Source organism: Thunnus albacares, chromosome 13 (assembly GCF_914725855.1).
Source record: "Thunnus albacares chromosome 13, fThuAlb1.1, whole genome shotgun sequence".
NCBI lineage: Eukaryota > Metazoa > Chordata > Actinopteri > Scombriformes > Scombridae > Thunnus > Thunnus albacares.
The window spans coordinates 29,196,484-29,211,212 of NC_058118.1; the positions used below are offsets into that span (position 1 = coordinate 29,196,484).

Genomic DNA, 14,729 nt, shown 5'->3' on the forward strand with positions numbered 1-14,729 from the left:
CATCCACCAACTCCTGCCATGATTTCTTTGCTCATGTGGCCATTTTGGTTCACTGGGGCAGAGGGAGATGAGTGGACAGGACAGTGAAAGGTTATGTAATGCAGACATTAGTTTCCCCAGCATCTGACAAGAATGCTTATGCTAACATGAAGCTCGGTGAAAGCATTGTGTGTCCACCACACAGATTTTTAATGAGCGGGAGCTCGGTGTCTCCTGTTACACCGGTAAAAGTCCCAGGCTCAGCCTTGGCTTTTGCTTTGGTTTTATTCTCCAGCAATCCTTGGCAGTAATTTTTTTTGCCTGCTACTGTAGAAGAAGCAAATAAAAGCACAGGGTATGTGTTGCTAGATTTTGGTGCACTCACCCTAAACTTCAGCCCACCACCAGCATTCCCCAGGCAGCAAACGACAACCAAAATTAGTTTTCCTGCCCCGATTCAGCAGCCATCTCATCCCTTCCTCTGTTGAACTATAAATGCATTTACAGCACTGTAAAGAGGATGTCAATTGCTGCATTCCCAGCAGCTGGCTGGGCAACAGTCTATGGTGGTCACAGGGGTAAGAGTTCAACTGCTGGTCAGAGTCTCAGGTCTATCTGTCTGTACCTTTTCCCAGCACACAGAGAATAAAGCTAATATTGTGTGTAACTTAGCTTTACCCTTTACCCTGAATCAGTCCGTCAATCTGTCCAACACTTTCAGATCACTATGAAATTTGGTGTGGTTATTCATGATCCTCAGAGGATGAATTGAAGCCGTCCTCATAAGAAAAAGACAGTATTGGTTGTTTGATCAAACCTTTAAAATGACCAATGTTTACATTTTTCTGATGATGAAATAATTACAGTTGTCTCTGAAGCAAAAGTAAAGCAGTTTGACAGTTGTCGGGGTGGATGGTTTGACTTCCAGATAGTCTGAGGGCCGATGTTCGCATCAGGTCTCCTGCAACCTACCAACAGTCAAAGTTGGTTTCTTTTACCCATGACCAAGATCCTTTCCTAACCTTAATCAAGTAGTTTGAGTTGCCTAAACTTAACTAGTCCTTAACCATTGACATGGAAGATCAACACTCATATGAATTATATGGATTTTAGAAGACACAGACAAACAATCTACTGTATGTAGTTGTCATGTGACTAAAGGGAGGCGCTAGAAAACACTAATGGTCGCAGTGGAAGGCAGTGATAAATGACCTGTTTTGGCGTTCAGTTTGGAGTACTTGTTGGACGATTGCTAATGATTTTAGTGAGCCTTGACGCACTTAGGTATCTCAAAATTTCATAGGCAAACTGATATGTAATTTACTAATTCATGCTCTCAAGATGATAAACGCTCTTTATTGCAATGACCCAAGGCCTTGCCTCCTTAGCTCAAACTGTTTTAGCTCAATTACTGGCAAGGTTTAAATAGTAAAATTGTTCACCATATTGTTTTTGACATACATTACATACTGAGATCAGCAAATATAAATAATTTACAAGCATTTCCGGAAAAAAAACGTGTTTACTGCTAACACTCTCTGGACACAGTGTACATTGCTACAAAGATTCAGAACTGCTGTGTGGTTGTTTGAGGGGTATTGCGAGCTTCTGTTTCATGTCAAATTGCTTTGGGAAGCTACTGTTGAGAAAAGGAGCTGGTTTTGAAGGTTTTAGGCAGTATGAATTCAACAGGAACATTCACTAGCTGTAGAAGAAGTAAACAGAGCTCAAGAGCTGAGCTCCCTAAGAAGAATTAGAAGAGCACATCACAGAAACGGTGTCGGGATTTGAAAGATGTTGCAGCAGCTTTTAACAACACACTTGCAAGATAATATTATCGGAAAACAACGTGACCTCATATCGACTTGTTCCTAACAGTGTTATCCACAGTCATATGTAGAATGCATCATCAATGGACTCGAGAATCTTCTCCTATAGCCTCGTATATTTTAGATAGTCATTCTTCAAGATTATACATTAACTTACCACCCAACTGTACTTACAGGCTGCTCTTGATTGACCTTGAACTTAATATTGAGTTGAATAGTTTAGAGCTCTTTGACCTCTAAGTTCAGCACTGATATGTAGTATTGTTAGTGATAGGATTGATAATTATCCTTTTATTACAGATGCTCGATTGTGAAATCCAAATGTGTCAGCTCAAGATAACCCAGCTGCAGCTCATTATGTTTACATATTACAATCACTGGCAGCAATTACAAGCAACCAGTTTTGCTGTTTAGGTTGGAGTTCATGTTGTTACGCGGACAGGATGGGAGTCTTAATACTCGTGTACACATCCTGACACAGCTAGATCTTTAAACTCTCATCCCATCATTATCCTTTGCTGCTTGGACTGATAAGCATAAATACTGAATGCATTTTCCCAGAGTCACCTCACATTATTCTTGGGTAGTGAAGCCTTCAAAGCTGCAACAAGTTTCACAAGCATTTCCAAGCATCAGATACAAACTGACATTCAAGTTAATTTAAAGTTCAGCTTCATCTCATCAGGGCCTCTATTAACAGACCTTGGTAGAGTCAAACTGCAGTAGGTCACTCATGTCAGCATATATTTCACCAGAAGCCCACCCACCCTTGTCCAGCTAGGATCTATTAATACCAGGCCCCGAGGCTTGTGAGAAACGGTCCACTTTGGCATTTTAGAGCAGCCCAACTTACTTCCTGTCTCTTCACACCAGGAGAGCCCCGGGTGGTTCCTCTGTGCGTCCAGCTCTTGTTTCCTTCCTCGCACTCACACACACACACACACACACACACACACACACAGATACACACATCCACCTAAAGGCCCCCGAAGATATCCTTGCATCCCGGCAGCCACTGTGGCCTGCAGGAGCACACGGATACATGTCAAAGCCTCATTTTCTTCTCTCTTTTTGAAAACAGAGGGGGGTTGAAAGCAAAGCTGAAAACACATGGCACCTTTCACCTCTAGGGGCAGCAAGGGGAGGAGGGGGGAGGCCAGGATTTGGAGAGGGTGGGGGTGTCCTGAAACATTTGGTCAGTGTCTTGCAATGGCAGGGTAATTGCTGTTACTGGTCAACAAGACAGGGCGTATATGGTTGTGTGTGTGTGTGTGTGTTCTTACACCTGGAAAAATTACATGTTTTTACAACTTGTATTGTGTTTTGATTTAAGTCTAGCTTGTGTGACACTATTTGCACATTTTCTTGCAAGTTGTAAAGTTGTAACATGTCCTGGTTTCTCTACAGTCAGTTTTATGTTTTCTGATTTTAATAAAAAGAGCCAAAATCTTAGATAATCCAGGTTTGCTTTTAAAATTAAAACTAAAAAGTATTTAAAACTTCTTAAGCTCATGTAATGATATATCATAGATAATAATAAGACAAAGGAATAGTAAGACATTTGTAAGAAGTTGTAAGACATTTTCACATCTCTCCAATGTATTGCATCACTTGAGAGAAGTAGTTTCAAATGATGCATGTGTATTCGTGTCCATTAGTGTCAGTGCAGACTTGAAACTAGGTTTCTGTGACGTCAAGACAATTCAAAAAGGAAAAGGAGGGGGGAATGGGAAAGATAGAGGTAGAGAGCAGGAACTGACGAGGAAAGGATGGAGGAGGAGGAGGAGGAGGAGGAGGAGGGATGGATGCGTGTACTGAGATGCCCTCGATCTCCCAGGGGGCAAAAGCTCTGGAAATGGCTTCGTCGTTCAGAGAAAGTAAGGCAGAGGAGAGGGAGAAATAAACAGTACAAGAGAACAGGGAACAGTGAGGGCAGGAAACTGTCTGTGACCTACTGGACAAACAAATTGGTTTGCAGGCAAAATGGATTAAGAGGTTGAGCTGGGCAAAAAAAAACCACGGGTGACTGATGTTGCAATGTGAGCTCATCCATTTTGAAAGGGGGCTGAATTTACAGGATTCATGTGGAAGTGTCTTGTGTATTTTCCCTCTGTGTTTGTGTGTGTGTGTGCGTGCGTGTGTGTGTATGCGTGTGTATGTATGTGTATGCAAACGCTCTGCAAGTCAATATTTGTCTGCTTTGCCACGTCCCTAGACATCCCATTCGGCGCAACAGACCGTAAAGCTGTCAAATGCGACCTGAATATTCTCTGTCTTCATCTGTTTCCTCCTTTTTTTTTTCTCTCTCTCTCTCTTCCTTGTGCTCTCTCACTTCCCTTTGATTTCTTTTTCCTCTCTGTCGATAACAATAACATCGGGAGCAAACATGTTCCTGTGCTCTTGATGGCTTGTCTATAACCCCCCCCCCCCCCCCCCCCCCCCCCCCCCCACAGAAAAGCGAGATTATCTCCTCTTATCTATCGCCATGCTTGCTCACGACATAGCCATTTCACATTTGTACGTATCTGTCTGATAATTGCGAGAACCAGCATGTTTTCTATATTTATTGCAATGCCCATCTACAAAGTACATCATGTATGTTCTGTTCTGTGGGCACCTACTCTGTGTTTATCTAGTACACTGAGATACATCGGATAAAACCAGAGTCTGTTGTACTGTGGTTGTTCTATTAGGTTCTTTTACTACTATATCATCCATTCCTCTATCATTTGTATCAACATCTCTAAAACTTAGAGGCTAATGTCTACTGCTACAGCTGATTAGCTGGTAATTTGGGCCATGAGCCAGTTCATTTTGTGGTGGTAGTTTGCTAGCTAATTTAATAGCGGATATTTCTTACCGATGACATTATTTTATTACTGTGCCAGTCTGGTTTAGTTTTCCTGGTTTAAAGTTCCTGCTGTACCTATTGTCAGAATAGCAGCCGTTTCAATATTACTTCAGTAGAGCAGCAAACTATCCAATTTTATATTTGTGAAGTCCATGCATTTGATATTTACCCAAATACATTTCAATGGTGACAGACAACTGAACTCATGTACATTGACAGACATTTAAACGTCTTCCCGCACTAACATTCACTGAAATAATATTAGAAGTTGAGACATATTTGCAGTTAGCTATCTGCCACCTGTGTTGTTTTCAGATAAATATCTTTATCTAATGATTCTCTTAAAAGTTTTTCTCTGCCAAAATATATCAAAAGAATTCTGTCCTGGTTTTTGTTCGGTTGTTGATCTCAGCCTCTCTCTGCATGTTGCCATCTGTTACATGCTTTCTGGTGCACATTAACATTTTTGTTAGGTAAAAACTGAATTGCAAAATTCTAGTCCATCATATTAGAAATATGCTAAGTTGCTAAAATGATTTAAGGTGTGTTTACCCCCATTACATCCCTAAATGGAAACCCCTCTCAATTGTATGTGTTCTGCAAAACCAGTGTAATAACTTGGCTGTAGTTGTGGTGTCTTATTGCAAACTCATCGTGTGTGTGTGTGTATGTGTGTGTGTGTGTGTGTTTGTGTGTGAGTATGTTTTATTATTTTGAGAGGCAACCTGGCGCGGGACCAGTCTTTTTTTGAGCCTTGATAAAAACGTGCTGGGAGCATGGCGGTACACACCTACTCTGCTACAGGGTACAGGCAGTACCGTGGCCTGTCCTCTCCAATTGGCAGCCTCTGTGCTGCTGTACCACTGATAAGAGGCTGGTGTAAATAAAACTGTACAGCACGGCTCGTTATAACGCTGAAGGTAGAGCGAGGGGGGTGGCGGTGGAGGGGGGGTTGGAGAGCATGTGGTGTCTGTACTCATTGTTCTGACAGCATACTGCGTCTGTGTGTGTTCCCGTGAATATGTGTGTGCTTGTTTTGTTATTTGTATGTGAACCAGACTTGAGTTTTACATGCTGAGGAAAAAGGATCCTTTTATGCTGCTTAAAGTCATTTTGGCCATTGCGTCACTTTAATTTTATTTGTTTATAAAGATTGAAGTTATGAATCTAGTAGAGGCAATAGAAGTTATTTTTAGGGTTATGGGAATGAATGGAAGTCCTCAGAAGTGTAGTGAAACCAACATGTGTGTGTGTGTGTGTGTGTGTGTGTGTGTGTGTGGTGGAGGGGGGGAGGGATGGTCGGTGAGGGCATGTGTGTCTGTGTGTGTTTATGGATTTTTGCTGTTTTTTGGTACTGAGAGTACTGTCTTACGTAAGCCATTTATGTAGGCTCAGTGAACAGCCAGGCTATGTTTTTGATGGTGACTGCGCTTGTCTGCCTTCCTCCCTCTGTCACACACACACACACACACACACACACACATGCACACACACATGCACACACACATGCACGTTCTCTCTCTCCCTAATCTGTCTGTCTGCCTCTCTCTCTCTCTCTCTCTCTCTCTCTCTCTCTCTTTCTCTCTCTCTCTCTCCTGCCCTGTTTACACTGTTAAAAACCACTGAGTGTGATATTGGTCGGCCATTGACAGACACACTGTAATTAGCCTTTTTAATTTCCCATTTAGCCTCCCTGACTCCTGCAAACAGATCATTCAGCCACTTCCTGCAGAAATATGTGCATATGCAGTAAACTGTGTCCTGCCCTGCAATAACCAAAGCTGCACAAGGACTTGGGGGGGGGGGAAGTTAACCTTCACATATTTTTGTGCAATGTGCAATTAGAATTCAGGCATCATCGACTTGTCAGTTGTTTAAATTTTTGACCTTACTGCTGTTGTTACTTCTCAGGTCAGTGTGGCCATGGCGTTTTAGAGGAAATGTGTAAAAAGGGAAATTTTGCTAATAACATGTTTTTTAAACCATATTATTCAAAACCCCGACTTCATATTAACAGACCATAAAAGAATATAATCCCCAATTTAATTTCGAGCAACTCAAATTTAACAATGAAACGTACTATTTTCTGGTTACACAACGATGGTTGTTATCAAAATTTTCAGTAAAATATTATATTGGGTATTCAGTCCTTTTATACAAAATACAAATGTTAGGCCGATAGAAACACTCTCAAGCAAACTCTTTTTTTTTTTCCAGCATAGACTAACCTCTGCAGCCAGAAATGCATTTGTGATTTGGACAACAGATAATCAAACTTCAGTCTTAGAATTTGCTTAACTCGATTTATTCAAAAGTTTTGCACAAGGCACAGTTTTGTCAGCTCAAACTAAATATTACTGATATGTTCACCGGCAATATTTCCGAGCAGTTGGACAGGTAATTCTCAACAAATGCAGCAATTTATAAAGAGCTATGGTCCCCCCTCCTCCTCTCCTCCGCTAGCCTTTGTTCCAACCTGATGTTTCACTGATGGAAGATGATACAATTTATGATAAGAAAGTACAGATAAATTCCACAAGTTGACTACACTGTAGTCAAAATAACAAGTGGCATTTTATGTATACCGTGTTGTTTTTACGTATGATGAACTGTCCAGCTTTGACTTTTGCATTTTATGTGTTAGCTTCTTCTCTTGGAACAGTTGAGCTCTATTGCAGAACATTTCTTCTCTGTGGAAGCTCTGGGTGTTTTTATGTAATAGATGCTAAATAGTGTCATGCCTTCTCATGCAAGCAGATGACTATATTGCAAGGAAACAGAAGGTCTATGCATGACATGGCTGATTTTTTTTTTTTGGAGAACTTCGTGTTTAATTCTGTATTTTGTTTTTGTGACCCGTCATCTTCATTTCTTCAGTAATATGTTTAATTGACAAAACTAGGTCATTTAGTGCATGAGTTGCAATGGGAAGATTGATGAATTCATCGGATTACGAAATGATCAGCTGTTGTTAAAGAAGAAATCATTTTTTTCCTTCATGCAGGATGAAATGTTTAGCTCTAGTATCAACATGGTGGCCTACTTTTTGTGTGTTGCTATGAGCAAAGACTGGCTCTCTAACTCTTATGTTTAATTCTGTGATTGTCTTTGATGAAAGATTCTGTTTAGACTGCAATCCCCAAGGGGGGACATCTGTTGCAAACTTAGCATATATGCTCTACCTGTGAAGGAAAGTAGGTTGGAACAACAAGTGTCAAGCCTGAGTTCGGGCATACAGTCACAAAAAATATTTAGTCTTCCACAAGAGGTACAGAAAAACAAGACTGTTACCCCAAACAAACAGGGCCTTTCTCTGTCTCTGACATATTCCTTTAAATGAGAAGAGCCTCTGAATGGAGGCATTATGAGATCACATTGCTGAGCTGGATGATGCGAGTGTGGTGATAGTGTGTGTGTGTGTGTGTGTTGTTGCACCCAGATACACTTATCACACCCACAAACCCCCAAATGGGCACTGAGGTTAGGTTTTCCCTGGTCTTCATCTCTGCACCGTAACGTAGCGCTGGTTCATATTTGCAACTCAGTTTCCGTGCACACATGGAATGAGTGTAATAGCAAATAGGACAATGTACCATTGCACACCACATTATTTAGGGAAATGGGAGAATGAGCACTTAGTATGTCAGGGGAAATTACAGGCAAGGGAATGCACCATCACTTCCCCGTGAGGCTGGCGCAGTGGGCTAATCCACAATCCTCATCACGTCTGCATGGTGAAATGTTGCCACTGCTGGGGGAAGCCCACAGCAGTTAACTTTAAGTGAAACACTCTTGAATAATGCCAAAGAAGTGGTTGGAGTACCTAGAGTCAACTACAATCAACAGTAATCACAAGTTGTATTTATAGAGCAAACAAGTTGTAAAAAAGAACAAAAATGTAAATGATTGATAGGATTGTCGTATCATTGTAGCACGTGTATCACATGATTGGAACAGATATTTGAGTCAAGTCATCATGACGCCGTTACTTGTTGTTTTAAATTTGAAATGGTTTGTTACATAATGGTTTTTTTTGTATAACAGGTATTAAATTAGCACTGCACTCTCTTTTTGTTCTGACTCAACTTGAGTTTCCAACATTTTGATTTGAAATCTGACATTACTGACACACATTTGACAAAGACTTTTTATATTCCACATTTAGACCCGGAGCTAATTACCTACTCGAATACTAATTCCATACAGTCAGCAGGACCTGCTGCGATTAATTTACACCCTCAACAAAGGATTAAGCCCACTTAAAATAAGAAGAACACAGCTGCAGAAATAAAACTGAACGTGTTGATATAAAAAAACTTTTCAGGAAACCAAAGAACCGGATATGAACTTTCTACAAGCTAGCATACACTTACACTGCAGTTGCAACTAGCATTAACATACAATAGCTAATCTAACTTCATAAATCAGCACAACACACTGAGAGGCCAATGCTTCTTGAAAGTTTATAATGTGGCACCGTATGAGGGAAAGCTTTCTTTATCAGGGGGATGCAGGGTCTGAATAAACAGCTCAAGTTTACAGTATATAAGGGACCGTTATATTACTCTTTGCTGCCGGGCTTTGTAGGAAGTTTACTTTATTGGCAGGGAGCCCTCCTTTGGCTTGTTCTCTTTTACTGCCCTTTATGAAATAACTGCGCTGCAACAACAGTTGTGCAATATTTCAGAGAGGGAAGCGAAAAGGGAAGCGGCTTCGGTGGCATGTGGCACCTGATCACCACCTCCTAACTTGCGCACACACACTAACTCAATATGGGTTGTGCAACTTTTATTATGTCAGCTAAGGGGTTGAATCTGTAGCAATGTGCTGAGGGACTCCCCACTAACAGAGGAAACGGAGAAGACCTCTTTGTTTAATTTTGTTTTTGGTCGTCTTGGATCGTGTGATAGTTAATTTTTATTTTCTGCACGTTAGCGTGTGTGTTTTCGTTCATTCCTGATGGGCGACTGGGGGGGGGGGGGTCACCTTTTTAATGTTGGTGCTGCACAAATGAAAATCTTGTTGAGTGAAATTAAAGATCATTTCAGTGTTTCATTTGGAAATCATGTGCCTTTAGGTTCTAAAGTGGGATCTTGAATGGCCCCCTGGTTGGAGTGTGTTTTTTAACTATTAGTTAGAGCACACGTGACAAGAGTAACAGCTGATGTCAAGTGTATGTCTCCTCGGTCCCGGTTCCCCCGTCTTTCCTAACTAACAAGTTCACCCTCTTGCGATCAAAGGGGCCTCGAGATTTATCGCTTTAATTTGGCAGTGAAAATGGCCAGTGGCGGCTGTTACCAAGCGGAGGGCCCCCTGTTAGCACTTAGCTGGCTAACTAGAGTGACGGGCATCTGGCTGGGTGGCTGCCTGGCTGTGTGTACCCTGGATTCCTATGCTCCCACTTTTCCTCCCCCCGTTTTGCCCCACAGTGACCTCACACAACTCCATTCTCCTTGAAGCAAGGCACCATGCAGGCATTTCCTGACAATTTATGTCCTTGTGCCACAAGCAGGGGCATGCCCTGCACTAAAATCCTATCCCTGGCCCATTTAGCACACGCCTCTTGGCCTCCCAGAAGACTGGTTATAGTGTTGCACCACTGTCTGTGGGGCGGAGTAACTGCTGCCATCTCTGCTTTTAAAGAGCTATGCCAGTGTTAAGCTGATTTACTACAAATCACCTATCTTTTACAATACTGCAAACCATAGATGTGTGTGTGTGTGTGTGTGTTTTTCTTACCTTCCAGACAGCCATTGGTGTCCATGCATTTTTTTTTTTTTAAACAGATTAGATTCGCTGAGCATGAATGCACGTTTCCTGCAACACAGTCACACATTTACACACATTCACACATGGAAGCTGCCCAGTACAATCAAACAAGTCGATCTGTTGGCCACACAGGAGCCCATCTAGAGCTACGTGGGGTTAAGTGTCCTGCTCAGTGGCACCTCTGTAGTGGCAAGGAAGGAAGGAAGGGAGATTGTACATTAAAATTGACTTTTTTGAAATTTACTTATGACTGATATTCGCTGTGATGTACTACTCACTTTCAAGCGAGATTCAGTTCATTGCAAATTGATTTTCATAGATTACAGAAATGAATTTAGTAGCCAGTGGCTACATGGAGAATAAGACGCTACAGTATGTTTTGAGAAATGGTCATAAGTAATGTAAATATGCACTGTACAAGTGCAAAAATCACCAATATAGCCCCTTGGATGTTTCCCTGAAATGGAAATGTTAACACATGTTTACTTTGAGCACTGACATCTATAGGTAGCACATGATGGAGTCGGGGTTGTACTTGTATGGTCATAAAATTGTCCTATTGCTCCCCGCAAAGGCAATCATTGAGCTCAAATCAATAGATGCAAGCGGTCCAATGCAGGTTAGCAAATCAACCATAGAACATAAAAATAATAATTACAGCTGATCCAGCAATGATGAATCAAGGAGTTAAAGAAGCAACAGAGGGACTATGTGATTAATGCAAATGAGGGACATCAGTGGGTGTGTTGGGGGATTCTGTGTACATCTCTACTACATGTCTTCTTCTCTAAAGGTTAAGTGGCTGCTTTTGCCAGCTAATTCGGCCATATGCTCATCTGTGCATTTGACACTAGCGCACCATACGCTCACACTGCAAATTATGCCTCTTGAATATGCAGCCAATTAAAAAAAAAAAAAAAAAAAAGGGACACTGCTCACCAGCTCGGTCTATTTAGTCTAAAGTTGTCAAATGGAAATAAATCTTGTGATCTCACAGATTAATCTAGGATGTGCTGGCTTTAAAGGTTGCATTACAGTGGCTTATGATCTAGTCACGCTCAGTTGTGCAGCGTACCGTCTTTTGCATAACTTGTTGCATAAGCACTCTACTGGCAGGCACACTCTGTCATGTACGGTCCGTGTCATTTCTGCTTTTGGTAGGGCTTATTACAGTACAGGCCGTTCCCTAATGTCACTGTGGTTGCAAAACCACACAAGCCATCTCTCCCTGACTTTTTTTTTTTCTGTCATCTAAGAATTGGCTTCCTGTTTTCATTGTGTTCTCTTTCTCTCTCTGGAGGTGTCGTAACCCAGGAGGCCGTGCCAAGAACAAACCATGGTCTGGTCGGGAGAGATCGCTCTGTGCTTGCACTGGAAACAGACACACACACTAGCACACATGCACGCCCATTTTGCACACACACAATATCCAGATGTTAAATGTGTGTGTGTGTGTGTGTGTGTGTGTGTGTGTGTGTCTGCTTTGTGTGTGTGTACGTTTGTTTGATGTGTGATGTGTATGGCATGTACAGTGCTTGTTGCCAAGCCATAAAAAGTCATTCGCCTGGGCTTGATCTGATGTGCCCTCCAATAGCACCCTGTGTATGTGTGCATGCCAGGCTTCTGTCGCTCCTTTTTTTTATTGTTGTACAAGGTTGTACAATTTCATAAAGTATAGAGGAACATGACAATTCAGACCGTAGCTCAAGGGGCCACATACTTGATCTACTTGCATAAACAGAAGCAGAGTGTGGTGCAACAAAAGTGGAATAGTACTCAACAATAACTTCAACTTGGCTTTGAGTCAAGAACAGGAATGTATCAGCCAAGTGTAGCTCTATAGTACATATTAACAGAAAGAGTGTTCACTTCTAAATTTCCATTGATCTGAAAGTTAGAGAGTGAAGAGAGTAATGTGCTTGTGGACTTGTGGCTCCATTTTTACTGTGTAAGTAACATGATCTGTCACAAATAATGGAATCTATAATTATTACTGTTAGACATTTTTGGGAAATTAGCCTGTATCAAGCGTGTACAAGGAAGGAGATGACGCTTACTGCCACTATTTGCATATTCCTTAAATTTGCTGAGTCTGACCAATCTGAAGGCTGATAGTTTAACATCAAAGGTTGCACCTTTTTGCAATTATGCACCCATTAATCAATCAAATAATGAAAAACACTAGATTCAAATCTAAGCGATGAAAAATAAAACAATGAAGACCTTAGTCTTTGGTTAATACAGTATCAGACTGCAAAAGATGCAAGACTGCAAGTTAACTTTGGCCCGGTACAAGTGACGGAAGTGACGGGTTATATCGTAGCATATTTCAATGTTTTGCTTATGACATGAATGAGAATTATGTCTTTGTGTGCAAGAATGAATGTAAAAATGAAGCATAATGAAAATGACTTTTACTCACTTCTCATTCAAGAAAGTATTGTGCAATCTGGATATGACTACTAGAGCCTAACTGATACTGGATTTTGAGGCTTGTACCAATATCGATATTTAACAGTTGGAAACTCAGCCAATAACTATATATTGCCTGAAATTCTTACCGCATAAAGAATTTTTTTTGATTAGGATCCCTTAGATTTGTTTTTTTAAAGAATTGTTACCATGTCATGGACTCGGACAGTCAGTGCTCTCTGGTGGACAAACTATGACACACCTTTTGGCTTTTCTGTACCAGCATTCTTCATTCAGTTTTTATCAGCAAATACTGTATATTATCCTGGATAATTGATCTGTTATCAGTGTTAAAGATTCACTTTTTGATTTTGTGATTGCTCCCTACTACTCCACCCTCAAATCCAAACACTTTCCTCCCAGCTGATTTTTTTTTTTATGTCTTTCAAAGTTGAGTTTCAAAGCATCAGTAGTGACATGAGAGGATATTTTGTAATATGGGTGCTGTGGTTGCTTTTTTTTTTTAGCTAAGCTATGGCACTAACTCTTCATTTCAAATTCAAATCATGCTACATTTTAGTTTAAAATGTCAGTGTCAGGATGGATGTGTTTAGGTGTAAAATGTCTTTTTAAAAATGAATGCAATTCCATGCTATAAAGCTCTTGTTTCTCCCTATTTCATACTGAATTTCCAAGTGTGGTACGTGTGTATGTGTAAGTGTATATTAAGTCCCCACTTTCTTGTCTCTCGTTGTTTTCCAGCTGGTGAGAAGGCCATAGTTTGTGACCAGTGTGGCGCCCAGTTCCAGACAGAGGAATCCCTGGAGGCTCACCGGCAGATCCACACCGGTATGAACACACACACACACACAGCCAGACATATCATCATGACACTGCGGACATAAACAGAAATATGTGAGCCTCTCTGCTCCATCAACACGTTTGTATTGGTCGAATTCATACACTGAGTTTCAATCAATGTAACTCACTAAATACATATGTTTTGAATAGGTTGTAGATACTGTATTTTAGATAATAAGCATGGTCTGATGAGACAAATTCTTTTAAAAGTAGCCAAATACCTTACAAAAGCTTCAAAGTATGTACTGTAACCAGATCAAATTCAAACTGAGAAACACTGATGATCACACTGAATCATCAGGTCCCTCCTGATTCACACTCCCAAACTGCTGGTGCATTTGCACAAATCAGCATGCATGTTGTGGTGTGGTGTGTGTGTGTGTGTGTGTTGTCGAGGCTCATTCGAGCCTTCTCTGGCTAGCTGGAGCCATGGATTGACAGACAGATAGATCACATCATCTTGGATTAGTCCCCCTCGTCCTAAATCAAGACAGACTCAACAGTAATCAACAAACCGGGAAAACTTGGCAGGGCGATGTTGTTTATCAGTGCTCAGCTATGAAGATGGGGAGACGAGGACGATCTACATGCCAAGATGTAAATAGGAAGAAGTAAATCCCCTTTCAGCAGATGTGTGATGGCCCTGAACAGTTCACTGCTGATGATAAACTTTTTAATTTGGGGGAAAGGATTGTCTCATATTTCCCCTACTTTGTTATGGAGACGGTGTGCTTGGGAAAAGGGTATGCGTGTGTGCGTTTGCTATTACATATGGTGACTTTCATGTACGTGTGCATGTCTGTCCATTGGTCAGTTACATTTATGCATCTCTGTGGACCATCTTCTTTATCCCGATTTTCACTTTATATAGCCAACATTTTGGACAAACACTCCAGATCCACAATAATTATATAGTTTTTGACAGAGCAAGCAACAACATGTGGATTTTGTTATTCTTATAGTCTTACTGGTACTGGTGGTAAAAATGTAAAGAGGTTGTATCACCAAATTCAAAAAGGTTCATTCAT

The 14,729-nt window shown here is 41.0% G+C and overlaps 1 protein-coding gene across 2 annotated transcripts in view; it reads left to right on the forward strand.

The window, feature by feature from the left end:
• The window catches only part of zbtb16a (zinc finger and BTB domain containing 16a), a 155,477-nt gene that overhangs the window by 79,988 nt on the left and 60,760 nt on the right, over nt 1-14,729 (forward strand). For both annotated transcript variants that reach the window (XM_044371102.1, XM_044371101.1), the window contains exon 4: nt 13,603-13,689. In XM_044371102.1, coding sequence (XP_044227037.1) covers nt 13,603-13,689 — 87 coding nt within the window. The remainder of the gene's footprint in view (nt 1-13,602; nt 13,690-14,729) is intronic.